The sequence below is a fragment of the Xiphophorus couchianus genome, chromosome 1, assembly GCF_001444195.1.
Source record: "Xiphophorus couchianus chromosome 1, X_couchianus-1.0, whole genome shotgun sequence".
Classification (NCBI taxonomy): domain Eukaryota; kingdom Metazoa; phylum Chordata; class Actinopteri; order Cyprinodontiformes; family Poeciliidae; genus Xiphophorus; species Xiphophorus couchianus.
In genome coordinates, this window is record NC_040228.1 from 24,437,710 (window position 1) to 24,456,320 (window position 18,611).

At 40.9% G+C, this 18,611-nt stretch overlaps 2 protein-coding genes across 8 annotated transcripts in view; both read right to left on the minus strand.

Moving 5' to 3' along the window:
* Positions 1-10,882, minus strand: part of iqsec2b (IQ motif and Sec7 domain ArfGEF 2b) — a 49,896-nt gene extending 39,014 nt beyond the window's left edge. Inside the window, exon 1 of one of the 3 annotated variants that reach the window (XM_028016001.1) lies at positions 9,225-10,882. In XM_028016001.1, the coding sequence (XP_027871802.1) occupies positions 9,225-9,676 (452 nt within the window). In that variant the 5' untranslated portion in view covers positions 9,677-10,882. The remainder of the gene's footprint in view (positions 1-9,224) is intronic. The other 2 variants (XM_028016012.1, XM_028016029.1) reach the window with 2 other exon arrangements.
* Positions 10,883-12,722: 1,840 nt separating this feature from the next.
* The window catches only part of magixb (MAGI family member, X-linked b), a 74,361-nt gene continuing 68,472 nt past the window's right edge, over positions 12,723-18,611 (minus strand). For 3 of the 5 annotated variants that reach the window (XM_028016048.1, XM_028016040.1, XM_028016055.1), the window contains one exon: positions 12,723-17,859. In XM_028016048.1, the coding sequence (XP_027871849.1) occupies positions 16,910-17,859 (950 nt within the window). In that variant the 3' untranslated portion in view covers positions 12,723-16,909. The remainder of the gene's footprint in view (positions 17,860-18,611) is intronic. The other 2 variants (XM_028016063.1, XM_028016070.1) reach the window with 2 other exon arrangements.

The window sequence follows — 18,611 nt, forward strand, 5'->3', positions numbered from 1 at the left end:
CAGAAATGTAATATTACAACCGTCTGGAGGCCTGCGGTACAGTTTCCACAGCAACTATACTTTGTCTCTCACAGCATCATTCTGACTCCAAGAACATTGCACTTACAGTGGAAAGATTTACATCACAGCTATTCACTTGTTTTCTCACTATTTGTGGCTAATGGTACCAGCAAGCAGATGGGAAATGAAAGTCTATATAGGCGAAGGCATACTGGCCTTCAGTAATTTACTGCCTGAGATTGTGAAAGTGAGCAAATTCCCAAGGGATCTTTATTCAATCTGTCTGCGTAAATTAAATCTTCCAATTCTGCCGTATTTTGTCAGCAGAATCTGCTTTTTAAAAAATGTGTGAAACCTGCTTGGTTTTGACATCTCTAAAACGTGACACCATTCTGACAAACCATGTCAGACTACGACCCGCGGCGCTCCACAGAACCCATCTGGATTTACACTCAGCATGCAGAATTTAAAATGCATTTGTGCATCAAGCGTAAAACTCGTAAAACCATCTGCAGGGAAGTTGGAGGAACGTCGGCCGCTCTGAGAAGAAGATGAAGAAGAAGTGTCAGAGTAAGACGCTAAATATAAACACAAAAATATGATTTTGATTTTTTTTCCACACGTGAATTCACCAATGCTCATTTCACTACAAGGCAAAAAAAGCACCACCCACATGCAGCTTCCTCCTACACACACACACTCATAAATGACATATCTATCATTTAAATTTATGTCAAAATAAACTGCACCTTTACGGCACTGCTGCAGAATTAAATTGAGAACTTTTTTTAAACAGCTGCAGTTTGTCCTTTAAAAAAAGTCATGGCAGTTTTACAGAAAGCAGATTCTCCCTTCACATCGCTCGCTGTGTTTGGATGAGGTCAGAAAAAGCTCAGCTGAGCTTGCCCACACATTTCGCCCGAGGCCAGTTCATCCCTCCTAAGTTTTATCTTTGCAATGGAAATTTGTAAAACACAAGTCAGCAGCTGCAGCAGCTGCAAGCCCAAACTGCTGCATGGTTTGCACCAGAAACGAATATTCAACAAACGAGGGGTTAAAAAATAAAAACGAAGAAGAAGAAGGGACAAAGCTCAGAGGTGAAGAGAAAGAGAATAGCACAAAAGTAATTTTTGCAGCTTCTCTGAGTCATATCTGCAGCAGTGGGAAACAGAACCAGCGAGGGGGAGAGAGTGAGTGTACTTACGTGGGTATGTGTGAGAGAAAGAGTGTGAGAGATAGACGGGGTGGAGCGGAGTGGAAAGGGGACGGGGGGTTACATGTTGAGGAGCTACTGAGCTCCTTCTGAGAAAGAAAACCCATTACGGTTCCCCAGCTTCATGAAACAAAATTAACGTCTATTTTGGTGAGAGAGGAGCCTGGAGCGGGGGAAAGATGGAGACACAAACACCTTCTCGGCGCTCTGTGGAGCTCCCACTGTGGCAGTGGGTGAGAAAAAGACACACGTCCTTTTTGTTGCTCTTCCTTCTCTGCATTACGTAACAACTCTTCCCTGAGTAATGCTGTCGAGACCTCCAGCGGTCCCTGCCTCTCATGCTGTGAGCTGCGTGACAAGCTACATGTATGTAGCATGCAGTCCCTCCCCCACTTCACAGCCCACTTCACGCTGCACTGCAGGGTCATTTCAGCTGCAAAGCAACAGCCAGACCCAGGTGGAGTATTCTGCAACCACTAGAAGAGATCCACAGCAGAGAGTGTCATCGCTACGCTAGTAAAGCTCTTGAGCCAGATGTGGACAGATTTGCTAGCAAAGCCTGGTAAAGATAAACATTTTACTTCTGCAGAGGTAAAATCTCACATTGAAATCCAATTTGTAGATTTATTCTGTGTTGAGGAATATTTGTTCCCAGAATCACAATTGTTGCCAGTAGAGCAGCACTCAGGGTGTTTTTACACCTGATAGTCCAGAAGATTCAGTTCGATTTTGGACCAAAACTAAAAGCAGCAAGCAACAAGACGTCCTAAATGATCGCCAACATCACATGTTTATTTTACGGTGTTTTCACACCCGACAGTCCGGTAGACTCGGTTCGGTTGGTTGCAACATTTGCTGCGTTTCACTTTCACACTGCACTGTGTCAAACGATCCAAACTAACACTTAGTTCTCATGTGACGTCACACTTCCAGGAACTTTGTAACCGACGGCCATCTTGGTAGCCAGTTGCTATGGAGTTGCTATGACAACAACAAACAAGCCACAAGCTTAGAACTAGCTCTCCTTTTGTTCCTATCTAGCTCATAAACAACATGTGTCAAACACAAGGCCCGGGGGCCATATATGGTCCTCCATAGCTTCTTATGTGGCCCTAAAGACTCCAGAGGTGCTTAAATATTGTTTTATTAATCAAATCAAAGTGTTTACTGTCAAATTACATCAGTCAATACTTGTAATTTTACTGCGATTGTGAAAATTAACGCAAAATCAACAAATCGCATCATTTTTTGGGCTTGTGCATAACAGTGTTTGCTGAACATTATCCAGAAAAAATGTCAAAAACAATTGGTTTTAAGTGATGCCAACTCCCACCTGCAGGTGGCAGCGTATTTTACTCCTGCACTTTTTTATGAATCATAAACAGCCACATTATACCCAAGCACAAATATTACAACAGTTCTTGCAAATATTTTTAAATTAGCACCAGAAAAGGTTGGATTCTTATTGCAAAAAAAAAAGAGAAAAAGAAAATAAGTGAAATTCTGGAGAGACTGATTGATGTGAAAAGAAGTCCAGATTTATTTCATTTTAATTAGAACTTATCAATTGCAGACATATCAAACCATTTGTTAATCGGATTCATTGGTACGTTCTGGCACAACCAGAACCAGATGTTAGGAACATCCGTGATTTTAATGTGTCCCAAAATGAAAATGTGTTTTTCGCCCCGCCATAAACAAGGACAACTATAACTAAATTACAATTTTTGAGAATTCTACCCACCTCTGTGTAAAGCTAAGATAAATATCAGTGACATTTACTGTTGTACTTGTTGCCAATTCTCTAAATCAAGATTAGAACCGTCCTATTTAGAGTTGATTTTGAATCACGATAAATGTAAGTACATATTTAACGCGTATTGATCATTTTAACGACGGCACTTATAATGTAATGTCTCACTGCAAAAACACAAAATATTACCAAGTATTTTTGGTCTTCTTTCTAGTAGTATAAACTGTGAAAAATGTTCAATCTGTCAATGGAAATAGTAGTTTTTCTTCAGTATTAAGAAATTATTGACTTAGAATAAGCTCCAATAAGTTACTTGTATGTAGGTTTTGTCTTATTTCAAGTGTACTAAGATATTTGCACTAGAAACTAGAGCAAAATTACTTGGTAACATTTTGTGTTTTTGCAGTGCTGTCATTAATTTTCACAACTGTTCACTACATGACGTGTTTATAATGTTTTTACAGCACTTTGAGCGGCCATGTTGCTGAAATAAACGTCAGTGAATGATGCTGTCACCATTGAATGTATTTAAATTTTTACACATTTACCAGAGGAGGAGCTTCATCTGACAGATATGCTCCCAAAATAACAACAAAACATCAACCGTGCAGCTTCCCGTGGGCCTGGGCTTGATGTTGAATATCGTTCCCGCCGGCGTTGAGAGCCGGAGAGGGACGAAACGGGGGCAGCGTTTGGGACAGCTGCTTGGGGCGCACCGCTGGGAGAAACAAGAGGAGGCAACTTTGTTTTGATGCAGCTTCGACATGGATGACTAACAAAACGGAGACGAGTTACTCAGCCTGAAAGAAAAGAAAACAAAAAATGGAGGGCTGTGCGCAAGTCAAGGAGGCCAAAACTAATTGGAGAAACAAAACAAAAGCGGGATCTCAGAGCTTCGCTCTCCCTGCCTTGCTTACAGCCTGTTGACAGATGGCGGATCAGTGTGTGTGTTCCACCTTTTCTCTTTCAGTACGGCGCATGCTGAGGGAGGTCACCCAGTCACTGGCCTCCTCTCCGTGTCATCTTTCCCCCACTTCCACTTCATCCTTCTGCCTCCTCCCCAAATCTGAGCCGCAATTAGACAGTCAGAGGCAGCGGAGGACGGAGAAGTGTGTGTTTATCTCAGATCCATTATTAGAGGAGAGCGGATTGTCACTGACCAGAGCCAGCAGGCCCGATTGGATGAGGCTGAGTCACAGCCAGACAGGGACAATATGGCTCCAAAGGCGCGACTCTTTATTAAATGCGACACTCCATATGATGCGCTTGTCTGAGCCTGGATCCAAAGTCGGCCACAACCGCTACGGGCAATTAGACAGGGGAGGATCAGCAAGATATACATTAGCTATTCATCACTGCATTTAACACCCACATAAATAACTAATATGTGCTTCTGTCTAATGACTAAGTCCACTCCAGGGGGACGGCAGGGAAGCAGTCGGCTCTGATCAATCAGGGATTTGGGTAAACCTGAGTCAATCACCGCCAAGCGGATCGGGACCATAAGAAAACAGAATCCAGCTCCAACTGCTGAGATGGTTTTCTGGATGCAGAAGTGCACACTTAGGAGTGTGTTTTACTTAGGAGTGTGTTTTACTTAGGGGTGTGTTTTACTTAGGAGTGTGTTTTACTTAGGAGTGTGTTTTACTGTGCACCCCTTCACATGAATTCCTGCCTACTCACAAAGCTGAATGCTTGCAGAACAAAAGCCGACTGAGTGCGTGGTTAAGAAAAAGCAAGGACAGATGCTCTCCCTGTGTGCCAAAGCTGTGTGTGTGCGCAGCAATCTGGCTTCAGGTTAGCTGTAAGTTGGAAAATTTTTTTTTTTTTAAAAACAAACAAAAAAACGATAAAAGAAAACCTGCAGTGCCAGTGTTGGGTAGCACAGATAAACAGAACACCGGCATCAGTAAAGATGTGTAAAAAGGCCTTAAAGTAACTCCTCTTAATGCGGTGGCAAACTTCAACACTGAAAAATTTACAAAATCTAATCTTGACGTCCTTTTCTTGGGGAAATTATTGCCCAACGGCCCAAACATCCTTCTGAAACCATTTTAAAAATTATCACATTTTGCACATTTTTATCTCAACTGTTTCTAAAAACAGAAGCTTCTTTGAAAAAAATTAGTTAAGGTTTTTTCGGTGTCTGGAAAATGAGCCCTTTATAAAACCTCACAATTGTCACAAAGACAGACACTGACCCGTTACCTAGCAACCCCAGCGGAGCTCCAGCTGGATGGATGGGAGGGAGGGATTGATTTGTAGTTCCCGTCTCCCACACAGCACTTATACATCAAATACTTAAATTAATGTTTTTCGTTTGCTTTTAAAAACATCAACAGCCCGATAGTCCCTGTTTCTGTTGTTTTCCTGTCAGCCCTCCTTCCAGCCTCCAATGAGGAGCTGAAGAGTTTAATTGCACAAGGAACAAAGGAGTTCTTTAGTCTGTTGGTCTGAGGATTACCGCTGTATTCACTTTACAATGGCTGCTGGAAAAGACAAGTGTTTTGTTGTTGACTTACCATCCAGAAACCACTTGCTGCATTTATGTTGGTTGTGCGGGAGGCCCTACAAATGCTTTTCAAACATGTACAGTTGTATAATTGCGCATCAGCAGCAGCTTATTTGGATTTAAAGTGACAGAGACCCTAAAACATTTTATTCTGAAAGGAGCTCAAAATAGGCAGAACTGACCAGACTAAAATCTCATCATCTAAGAACAAATGTGTACAAAAAAAAGTAATGAACAAGCTTTGAATAGGCCACAGACTTATCCTGACCTGTTAACGGAAGCATAGTAGGTCACCTTTAAGTTTATATGTTGAGTTAGAACATCTAATTATTAATCCACTTTGTTTCTCTGGGTTATAAATATCACATAAAACATTCACGTCACCTACTGGCCACCTGGCTGGATCCTTATTTATCTAATATGCGTCAAGGTAATGGAAGAAAAAACAGCTTCAAGGCTCACTGTTAGAGAACAGCAGCAATGGGCGGCAGTTTCCATAGCAACCAATCAAAGCCTTTTCTGTTCAACTATTACAAACGCAGACATGTTGAATCAGCTAAACTTTAACTGGAGTCATGTGTTTTTGTGGGAGGACACAACAAATTAGATTTTTGACAACAAAAGCTCCAGTTTGGAGGAAAATATTCTCACGCCTACTGTTAAACACAGTGGATGACCTGTGATGCTGTGGGCCTCCGTAGAGACGTCAATAACTCTTCAAAACAACAGGAGCCTTTTGAATAAAAATCTGGCCAATTTTGCCAGAACATCTGGCCAAAGAAACACGGGAATGGTTCCAATTGGGCACAAAATCAATCGATCGAGGTAATCCAGTAATACAGCCAGAACTTGGATGATACTTTGGGCCACAAAAAAGAAAATGAATGCCCTAAAGGGCCAGTTGTGGCAGGATGCATTGATAAAACCCATGAAAAAACTGTTAAAATATCAACATCTTTTCACACGGATCAGTCACTCTGAGATTTTGCAATTGTTTTGTGATTTTGTGGTCCTAACTTGGAAATATTCGCAAGTAATTTGCGATATTTGTGCATATGTATGATAGTAAATGTGACCTTTGTCACTCTCCATGTCAATCCCAGACTATAACCTCACATCAAGTTAGCCTGAGGCCGCAGAGAAGTAGAAGTAAGAGACACTGCCACCTGCAGTTTGGAGTTAGCATCGCTTAAATCCAAAGTTTTTGAACAAGTTTCCAATAAACTCACAATTATGAATTAGCGTGAAAAAAAAAAAAACAGAGAAAAACTGATTTGATTTGATTGATAAAATAATCCGAAGAACTGGCATACGTGTCAAACTAAAGGCTCGGGGGCCAAATACGGCCCGCGATAGCTTTTAATGTGGCCCTCTAGACTCTAAAGGGAGACATAATTAGAACAGTCAAGATAACACTCTGCTTAAATATTATTTTATCAATCAATTCAATCCAGTTTTTATCTGTTTGCTGCCAAATTACATCAATCAGTTCCTCCAATTTCTTATGAATTATTGAGGAAATAGATGCAAAAGAAAATCAACAATTTCCAGCACTTTTTCACGCTAAAGCATAATTATGAATTTATTCCAGATTCTTGTCAAAAATTGTGAAAAATATTGGCTCTACCTGATTGTTTACTACCATCTGCAGGTGGCAGTATTTCTTACTTCTACTAAATATTATAATCCATAATGATGCGGCGAGTAATTTAGAAATAAGTGCAAATATTTCTAAATTACTACTACAAACACTTTTTTATTGCATAAGTTCTCAGTTTCATGCTCAAAAAGTAGTTTTGAAGCAGCTTTATGAATAAATTATGTCCAGTTGGTGCTATGGGAGCTAAAAGTCTAACAGTTTTCTGTTATTGTGTAATTGCTAAACCTTTATAAGTCATAACCTCTGTTTCCAGTCTGTTGTTTAGCCAATCTAGTTAAAGGTTTGGTGTGAATTCAAAGTTGTAATAATTTGTTTTTTTGTGGTACTACTGCCTTTCTATCATCTCAAACCAGTCTCTCTCCTCTGACGCCAATAACACATTTTTGTTCAATCCAAATAAGCGCCATTAATTGGATATTTTCCCATTTTGAGAGGAATGTTTGTGTGGATCATCCATTTCTGAAGTACCGGTACCAACAACAATACTACACTCAAAGTCCGATTAATGACGTTTGAACTTCAGCAAGTTGATGCACTGAGTTGCTGTCATGCTGTATATTTTTTTTTTAAGTTATCAACCGTAAATCTTAAAACGGCTCAAAATAGTATCATGTTTTCATCCAGTTAACTTTTCCATTATTCTAAAAATATAGAAAAAAGTCCCAGAAGTGTCCTTGCTGAACTTTTCTTCAACAGAATATTGTTCACACCTACACACACAGGGATGTCAGACATTATTCTACCATTTAAAAATCACCTTGGGCTTTTAACAATTTACCCACAATCCTCCAGTACTGAGTTAATTTTCTCATGGTGCTGCATTAAAATGCCCCCACTGAGATCCAGTGCTTTAATGTGAGGATTATCACCAATGACAAGAAAGGTTGCTGCCTTTCCCTGCCCGTCAGACTGAGGGTTTACCATGGAAATGTTCTGTCAGAGCGGAGATATTCTGGAGACTGCGTCCAGCCATCGAAGAAGGGTGTTTTCACACCTCACAGGCTGGTAGACTCGGTTCTACTGGGGACCAAAATTTGATTCATTTGATACATTTTTAGCTGGTGAGGTTTGCTTTCTCGCTGCACTGGTTCAAATGAACCAAACCAGTTGAACAAAATGTTCCCCTCCTTGCCTGTGGTGGCGCTGCACCAAGAAGCACTTAAGGAAGCAGCAGAAAAACCTTTAAAGAAAACACAGAGCGCAACTTCCTTCTTCACAAACGTAAACAAAAATGAAGTAGCATCAGATTTTGGCAGTTGTAGGATTTCTCATGTCTTTGGTAAAACTGAAGACAAGGTAAAGCTAAACTGTGATTGTTTTGGTCTGAGAAGACCCTGTGCTGTAGTTCACTTCCTACTTTTGGTGCAGTTTGCATGCACATACGCTTCAGACTAAACATGGCTGGTGTAAAATGTTTTCATTAACAGAAGCACTTTGAGGCTGTTTTCACACCTGATCGTCCAGCAGACTCGGTTTGATTGGGGACCAGAATTACAACATTTGTAAAATTTTTAGTTGGGTGGCTCACTTTCAAATTCTGTTGTCAAATTAACCAAACTAATTGAATAACCTGTTCCCCTCCTCGTCTGTGGGGGCGCTGCACCAAGAACTACTGAAGGAAACAACATAAAAACCTCCAAAGAAGACATGAGTGCAACTTCCTTCTACACAAAATGCAAACAAAATTAGAGTGGCGTCAGATTTTAGTGGTTGTAGGATTTCTCTTTTGTCTTAGCTAAAAGATCATAACCCATTTCTCCCGCTAGCGCTGCACTCTCGCGTTTGTTTTGGTTGTATTTACCCAGAATGCCCAGCGCTACAGTTCACCTCCTGCTTTTGGAGTGGTCTCCAGTTCACTCGCCTTTCACATTTACATTCGAACCGCACCAGAATTCACTTTAACAGAAGCGAGACCAAAGCGGATCAGAGTTCACGCCTCCCAAAACGAACTGGACTTTCTAGACAAACGAACTAGAGTTCAGTTAAAGTGGACTGAACATGGCTGGTGTGAATGCAGCCCAAGTTAGATCATCCTGATTAGTCTACAGAGAAGAGAAAATGAGGCGCCTGTGTTTGGTGGACTTACTTCCTGCGTGCGCTGGAGCTGGTGTTGGTGTCTGTGCTGTCAGTGCGTTCCAGCCGGTCCCGGTCCGTGTTGGAGGAACCGCAGGAAAGGCCTCGCGTCAGTCTAGCGTGGCTCCTCCGCTCTCTGCTGGGCCCTGGAGTTGTGGCTGATCCAGATGTCACCTGAGGCGTTGAGGTGCCACCACTCCCGCTGCAGCCCCCGCCACCGCCTGGTTGGACCGGAAGGGTCAGAGGCTGGCTGTGGTTGTGGTTCTGCTCTGGGGTGTCGGACCCCCGTGGGCCACGCTCCAGCCTCAGGTCCTGGTTTTCCTGACTGACCCGGTCCAGCTGGCCCTCCAGCTCCTCAATGCGCCGGCGCTGCGTCTCGAGGAGCTTGGCCTGGCTCTCGATGATGTTGTTGAGCTCCAGTAGGTACTCCACGGCCCGGTTGGGGCTCTCCGGGTTGGACTCCATGGTGGGAGCCTTCCTCTTGGTGTGTGTGAATACCACCAGCTGGAGTTTCGCCTCCACCCTCCCCACCAGCCCTGATGAGTTGGGGGGAGGGAGGGCCCAAGAAAGTCTCTGCTGAAGTTTAACTATTTACCTTTGGTGTTCAGAGACAGAAAGTCACAAAGGTGAAGGGATTGAGAGTTTCAGAATGACTACATATCCCTAAGGATGAGCATTATAGCATGTTACACCATGAAGAGTGTTCAAAGCTCAAAATGAAGCTCAGGACGCTGGTGATAGTCTGGTTTCCTGAAGTTGTAGTCATTTTGACTCCACCATAGAGAAGGTCAAGAGTTTGAGACATCATGATTCACAATTTACAGATAAAACATGAAAAACAACAAGAGATCATCCGGTGGAGGGAGAAACAAGGGTAACTAATGACTAACAAGGATTTCTGGGTTTTAAGTTTCCTGACAGATTTAAAAAGAGATCATCAAGTTACACCATTAATAGCTTTAATGGTATCAGTTTTTACTAAATTATAAATATGGGTAAAAAGCACACTTCTTGGACAGACAGGGGAAGGGGGTTGGGGAAAGTGGTGCGGGTTGTGATTTACCAATTTCTTATCAGGCGCTGTCAATCATTACATAACAGAGAAAAATCAGCTCCCTCCCACGTTGAGTGTCCCCGCAGTACATCTTCTCCGCTTTCAACCCATGATTTAAAAATGTCTTCAAAGCGCAAGAAGTACGCAGACTTAGATTGGGAAGTTCATCCTGGGAGTCCAGATCCTCTCCCCCCAACAGGTCCGAGCAAAAAAGGAAAACAAACCCCAAAATACTACATCCCGGGGTTTTTAAATGCAAATCCAAAACTGAACGTCTCTGGTCTTTTCCTCCACTTTCCCTCCAGATTAAGCATTAACGCACAAGTTGTTGCCTTAAAGTGGAATAAAAAAAACTACCTGGACTATTTTCATGGTCCAAATCCTAAAACTGCACTTCTGTGTTTGCAGCCTTCGCTGCTGATATAAATTGGGTCTAAAGAGTTCACCAAGCCGCTTTTCTTACTTATGTGCTCTTCAGCTGCTTCAGGTTCTCCGTCTGTGCAGAAGTGAGGCGATGATGATGCTTTTCCTCTCAGCAGGCGAGGAGGCAGAGAGGTTTCTCTGTTTGCGCGTCTCATAAGCAGGGAAAAAAGCGTTTGGCTTCTCCACAGGAGCGCGTCTCCGTCAGGTTTTCACACGGAACATAATGAACATCCGGTAGGGACTTTCACAATAAAATAGAACCTGGCAGGGGCACACTGAAATTATGATTTCACTGATTAAACTGCAGCCATAGGCTCACACTGCAGCTTGAAGTAACCCAAATCCGATTGTTTGTAAAATCGGATTTTTCTTTTTCTTTGGCGCGGTCGAACTTCCGACTTGTACGTTATCTCCGGTGTGAACGTCAAACAACCTGGAAGTGTTCCGCATGCGCACTGAAGGGCGCGATAACGTCACACGGACAGCGTGTGACGTTATCATGTTCCAGTTTTCATTATGCCAACTGCCATAAAAAAGAAAGTGCTCTTTGTTTAAAATCAACAAAACATCCGATGCAAACTCAAATCTGGAAGTTGGCGGTAATGAACGTTTCCAACCACCATAAAATAGAAGAAGAAGAAGACACAGTGCTCAATGTTTGCGGAAGTAAATATGTATGCTAACGGTGTAGCATAGCTTACGCTTTTAAAGTTGTTGTCCGACCGGAGCATCATATTAACAACTTAAACCTCATTATTGTCCGCCATGTTGTTGTTTTTCCTCCCTCTTGCGCGTGTCAGGGCGCAGAGTAGTGACGTTGATCGCGTGTCAACGCGACCTGACCATTACGATTCAGGTCACATTTGAAGAGGTCAAGCAGCCTGGGTCGCATTAAAATGAATCCGATCTGTGTTGTTCAGACCGTCATGAACAGATACAGGTCGCATTAAGGAAAAAAAGAAAATAAAAAATAAAATGAAATAAAAAATCGTAATTGGGTCACTTCAGTGTGAACACAATCTTAGATTTCAATAAACAGTGGGTCAAAAATATGAATATTTACTGAATTTGGCTAAATACAGCAAACATTTTAAAAGTTATAAGAAATCCTGTTCTTATAACTGAGAATAAATGTGTTAAATTCTCCCCCCAAAATTTTGAAAACTAGATGTTATTTTAATAAGGTAAACATGAATGACATCCCTACAAACAAAAAATTGGACTATTTTATTTTCTTGATTTTACCTTTTTTTTTTTTTGGCCGGCACATACCTTTCAATGGACAATTTTGGCACTAAACGTTTGGACACCGATGCTTTATACCAAGCCTGTTTGTGTATTTTATTTTGAAAGTCCCGTTTGAATCTCATGTTTCGTGTGTCTAGCTTTGCTTCGCTCAGTAAATCCAGTAAGGAGAGAACAACATAACCAGTGCATTTCTGCTCCTATTGCGCTGATTATTTCTCTATATTTAAAAGCCCAAGACTTGGTTTCAAAGTTTTCTTTTTACTGTATTATCACGCATCATCATCATCATCATATAAAACAAAGCTTTTCTTTTCTGTTTTTATCCTTATTTCTCGCTTCAGCTGACTTGAACAGAAGGATGTGGCTTACAGGAGATAAGAGAGGAAAAAATGCCTCAGAGCGATGTTATTTTTAGAGCTCATATGTGAACTGAAACGCAGTTAATTCACCTGCTCTCTCTCTCTCTCTCTCTCGCTCTGACACAGTAAAAAAATAAATAAAAATAAACAATAACAAAAAAAACACCTGATATTCTCGGTTTGATTTAATAACTGTAAAATCCTGCGATTTACCCCAAAAACATTAAATATGTTTCATCTGCAGGCTGTCACTTCTTTTTCTATTTCTAATAATGTCGCAGAGACAAAAAAATAATAATAATTAAGTAAAAAAAAGAAATAAAACAAATTTCATCTTCTGTCCAAACTCTGTAATGCATTTTTGCTGCCATCTGCTGTCTATTAACGAGGCTCCAAAAACATTAATAATAACACGCAGACATTCAAGTCAATGCAAAAAAAAATTTGCTTCTGCACTTTATTTCCACTTTACAGTTCAGCCAATTTCAAAATGAACATATACTGTATATATTAAAAAATAACAATATTAGCAAACATTATAAAATAGGCAAAGCTACAGTGTGTTGGAGAATATAACATGATCGTCTGGTCATTTGCAGCACATCAATGCGATCAAGTGGACTGGAAACAGTAGGTAAAGTTGATTTATGCTTTTTGGAGATGACTGGTAGTAATAATAGTCTGTGTATCTTAATGCAGCTGCAGAAAATCAACATAATATTGCTGTAGTGTTAAAATAATAATGCAGGTCCACATCGTGCTATGAAGAGCAGCTTCTCACCCGAATGGCTTTTCTAGAGCAAAGTGTCACAAAACCTGAGTATATAAAAAAAAAGAAAAAGACAAATCTTCTTTATTATTAATTAAATAGAAAAATAACATCTCACAGTGTCCATTCAGGTTGATTCCTTTAAGTCATAATAATTTAAAAAGAGAGCAACAGAAAATGATGTGCTAGTTCACCATCTCAGAGCTCAGATTCCGCAGATATTTTATTTTTTTAATTTTTTTTTATTTTTGGCATGGCTGAAATTCCTCAACGGTCCACCCATCCGTAGTTTTAGACACCTCAGATTAAAAGATTTTCACAGTAAGAAAAATCAGTGGTTAGGATAAAGTGGTTTGTTACCAAGGCAACTGTACGTGGCACGATGGGCACAGCACTCTCAGGAATCTAGATATTGTTTTTTTTTTTTTTTTTCTCTTTTTCTTCTGACCCCACATACACAATAACAACAGTACTGGAAATATGAATACACACGCCAGGTGCATATTTTTTGGCATCCTTTGCTAACGGTTTAACTCTGAAACACTCAAGCAGCATTTTACAAAACATTCACTTAATACTATTACAGGTGCTACATTTGTTTGTGTGTGTCTGTTTACAACAGGTGGGATTTTTCACATCGTTGCACAGTAATAAATAGGAACATATGCCTGTTATCTGTAGTACATGTTTACAGTGCCTTGAAAAAGTATTCACACCCTTTAACCTCATTAGATTTTTGGTGGCCTACTCTAATCCAGCTCGACCAAATGAATGACTCATTTCCAGGCTTCTGCAGAATTTAATTACTGCTGATTCAGGAGTTTCGTCTTGTGATTCAGGAAGCAGGGATGCATCTAAAAGTTGCTCTGAATGACTGGAATTGGGCAACCATGTTTCACAACAAGCTTCAGCAACTTTAATTGGGATGTCTGTGACAGCAGAAAAACGAGCAAATACATTAAAACTTGTTCAAACTGCCGCCCCCTTTCTAATGCCGCCCTGGGCAACTGCCATACCCAAAACAATCACTGAAAGTAATGCACTGTTTTCTAATTTTTACGAAATAATTCAAAATTAGCATGAATTGAGGTGTTCAGTGAAGGTAGCAGAGGTTTGTAAGAGAAAGACCAAAAAAACACAGCAGATGGAAAAGTTTCACAGGTCATAGGTTACAGAAAACAGGGCAGGACAAAATGTCACTGCGTTGCCGCCTTACAATTTTATGCAATTTTAATATTGCTAAAACTTTTTAGATTGCTAGCCACATACAAGGGATGCTAATCCTTCTTAAGAGGAGTCTGTTAGTTTTTTAAAACTACTTTTAACCAGAAGTTGTTTCGTAATTGCAACATTCACAAACATTACATGGTGCTTTTTAATAACATTGTGCAGCCCTTCGGCAAACCTACCAAATCATCCATGATAAACTGACAGTCCTGGCATGGAGAGCATCAATCAGAGAACAAAGTACGCAGAAGATTTTTATCGTCATCTTGTTTCAGTTTACCACAAGACATGTTAGAGACGCACCTAACATGGAGGAAGGTGCTTTGGTCAAATGAAGCCAAAATTTAGTTTTATAGCTTACATGCAAATTTAAATGTGTCATAAAACCAACATGGCCATCATGAAACACGGTGGTGGCAGCATCGAGCTCTTTTCTTCAGCGTCACAGCAGATGGGAGAACAGATGAAGCTACATGCAGGACTTTGACCTTCCAACAGAAAAACAACCAGCCAGACAAAGCCGTGTTTTTAAAAGTGACCTATTACGGTTCCTTTAACAGATTAGGATAAATCTAAGGTCACAAAAAACGTTTTCATCACATTTTTTCACATACTTTCAGAATGAGCTGTTTTAGGGCTTCCTGTCTCTTTAAATCCAAATAAACAGCTGCTGTTGGTCACCCTCCAGCTCAACGTTTACTCTCCCACGTAAAAATGGCTGCAAACAGATGCACATTTATACAACCGTACATCTTTGAAAAGCAGAAGTAGAGCCTCCTGCACAACCAACAAGAATGTAGCAAGCGGTTTCTAAATGGTAAGTCAGCAACAAAACACTTGCCTTTTCCAGCAGCCATTGTACAGCAGTAAATCCAGCTGACCAAAAGTCCTGGAGCACCGCTTGGGTTGCTAGGTTACAGGAGATGTTTCTGAAACGGCTAATTTAACTAAAAAATGTTAACCTGTTGCCAGAAAACAGCTGGACGTTCTCATTAAGTGCTTGGGTGGGTTTTTTTTGGAAACAGTAGAGACACAAATGGAAGTAGAAAAAATGCAAAATGTGATTTTTGCATTATAAGTCTCCTTTAATTAGCTCATTTATGCATCAGAATGGCCTAGTCAAAAAAATCAATTGGAGTTGTTACCCTAAAAGACAAAGCTAATGTCAAGTCAGGGGAAGGGGATAAACACAAATTCACGCCACACTTTTCAGCTCTTTATTTTTAAAACATTTCGTCTGTCACATTGGTAATAAATAAAATGCTGCATTTTGTGTTTGGGTCGACACAAAATGTGAAAAGATTCTGGGGATGTGAATACTTTTGGAAGGCACTGTATATTTATTTATGTGTTCACAAAAGCTGGGTACCAATTTTCACATCATCGCACAACAATGAAAACTGTCAGTTATTTGTAAGATATATGTGTATATATGTGTGTATCTGTTTGGTGCATATATTCAAACATATGATTTTTTCATTAAAGGTATACAAATCAGAGTTTCTCCAATTATAATATTTACAATAAACTCTTAACTTATTTCTTTACAGATATTTACAGAATAGGGGAGCTTCAAAAAGGGTTTCTCACACACACACACTGAGACAGTTACTGTACACACACACACGCGCACACACACAGTGGAGTGCATATGGACGGCTGATAGTCTCGGACAGTCGCAGCATTTTTATTGCTCAGTATCTTCATGAGGTAAAAAGTCTTTGCTGTAATCAAAAGTGGCCAGAGGGAAGCAGAAGAAGTGGAGACGCTGCAAAAACACAAAATGTTACCAAGTAATTTTGGTCTAATTTCTAGTGCAGATATCTTAGTAAACTTGAAATAAGGCATAACTAACTTACAAGTAACTTTTCAGCATTTTAAGTAAATAATTGATTCATATTGATAAATACTTGCTAGTTCCACTGGCAGTAACAAGACATTTTTACCTTGTTATAAGTGAAATATACAGATTAGGACCAAAGAGGGGGGAGGGGCATCTGACTTTCCTCTCTGAATTTGAATTTTGTTTTTTCTCCGAATTCAGTTTTGTTTTTTTCTCTGAATTTTTAAATTTTTTCTCTGAATTTAGATTTTTCTTAAAATCTGGACTTTTTTTAAAATCAGAATTTTGACTTATTTTCTTTCTCAGAATTATTATTTTTTTCTTAGAATTTGGATCAGAATTCAGATTTTTTCTTATTCTTCCATAGAAATAATCTATCAGTGTGAAGTAGTACTTTCTTTTAAATTAACATTACGGTAAGAAATAACTTTGTTTATTGTTTTTATTGCGCTGCGTTTCATAGAGTCAAACTACTATTTCATGAGCACCAGGACGTTTGGCACTAGAAACTCGACCAGAGACACTTGGGAATATTTTGTGTTTTTGCAGTGTGGGTCAGTAACTGAAGGTAGGTTGAAATGTGCAGCAGCGTTCTGGAAAAACGTTTACAACGTTTGGTGGAGGCTCAAACCGAAATGTGTCGCGTCGTCGTCCAGAGATGAGCTGCAGAAAGGCACAAAGAAGATGAGCTGCAGGTTTAAAGTGACTCAGAAACGGTTGGTGCAGGTGGAGATGGAACAGAATCTGATGCCGCGTCGTTTAAATGCTGCGTGTTTTATCTCTTATTAACAGTCAGGAGACAGAGCTGCTGCTGCTTCTTCTTCTTCTTCTCGTGTTGCTCATCCTCAAACTGAACCAGCCTCTGCTGACCCGGTACCAGCCACGGGCCAGGCAGCGAGGCGGCGGCCAGCGAGAGCCCTGAAATGCTGGCGGCGGAGATGCTGGCATCTGATTGGCTGTCTCCAGAGTCCGACGCGGCGTCGCCCAGCTGGTTCTCGGAGAGCGTGGAGGCGAGGAAGGAGAACGACTCTCTGTGCGACTCCGGACCCGCCACGGTGACACCTGGTAAGGGCCGATCAGAGATGAGCGACTCTGGGCCGCAGTCTTCCTCCTCCTCCTCCTCTTCGTCCCTCCTCAGGCCCCGGTATTCTGCCGCCATGTTCCAGTTTTCATCAGTTTCCTCCTCCCGGTTTTCCTTCGGTCTGGGGAGTCTGTGGGTCGGGCCTGGAATAGGTAGGAAAACATCGCCGTCTTCACTTTCTACTGAGTCCGCTCTTCCCTCTGGTTCCTCCTCAGCAGCAGGTCCTTCCTCCTCCTCCTCCTCCTCCTCCTCCTCTTCCATCCTCCTCTCCAAACTCCTGCTTTTCGTCTCTCTCTGTCTGCTCCTCCCTCTTTCCTTCTCTCTTCTTCTTCCCCTTCCTGCCTCTTCATCTTCATACTTCCTGATTATGTCGCTTGGTAAACTCTGAGGCCTCCTCTTCCTCCTCTCCCCGTCCCAGCGCTCAGAGACGGGGCTCCGTAAGTGACCTCCTCCTACTGAGCCCCGCCTTCTTCTCATTCTTCCTCTGATCGCTCCCGTCCCGCTCTCCCTCACGTCTCCGACCGACCTGCTCCTCCTCATCTGCTGGGCGCGGCGCCCCCTCCTTCCGGTGGAGCTCACTGCAGCCAGACTCTGCTCTTTGGGGTTGTGCAGGAGGGAGGAGGAGGTGATTCTTTGCTCACGGGCTGAACAGGTGAGGAAGAAGCGGAGAGGAGACAAGATGAGTCGCCAGATAACAGACAGGAAAAATAAAATCTTTGCCTGAGATTTATCTGATCCGCAGTGCTTTGCAAAAGTATGAATGAAGTTTTGAAATTTTACACATTTTGTCTTGTTCACTGTCTTTATTTAAAGGATTAACCCAGTGAAAAAGCAACATAAAGTTTAATTACAGCTTGTTTTATTTCTGTCTGGATAAATCTTCCTGTTCTTAAATTAAAAATAAAACACTTATGCTAGTTAAGGTAGTGTTACTTTAAACATGGCCATTTATTCTTCCTGAATAGGTTAGGACTTAGGTTAAATAGGTTCCCAAAGATTTTCTGGGTCTCCCTGTGGATTACAATAAAATCCCCCCAAAAAAGAAAAAAACAATCAACTGGCCACACACATCGTTCAACCAGACATAAACCTAAACACATATTTTGTTTTCAAACGCCACTGAAGTTTATCTCACACTTAAGGTTGCAACAAAACTACAAACCATCTTTACAGTGAAACACTTTTGTGTAACTGGTTTTTTTTTTCATTCATCTATACTGCTGCACATTCATGCATACCATAATACAATCATTCTTTGATAATGAGATTTCAACCTGGTCAGTTCTTCAAAATGTGACTCAATAATTAGGAGGATTGTTTTCTAGACACCAAAAGATTTTGATAAAAAATGTATTTCCTAAAAACGTTTGGATAAATGGTTTAAGCTCTTTGTCTA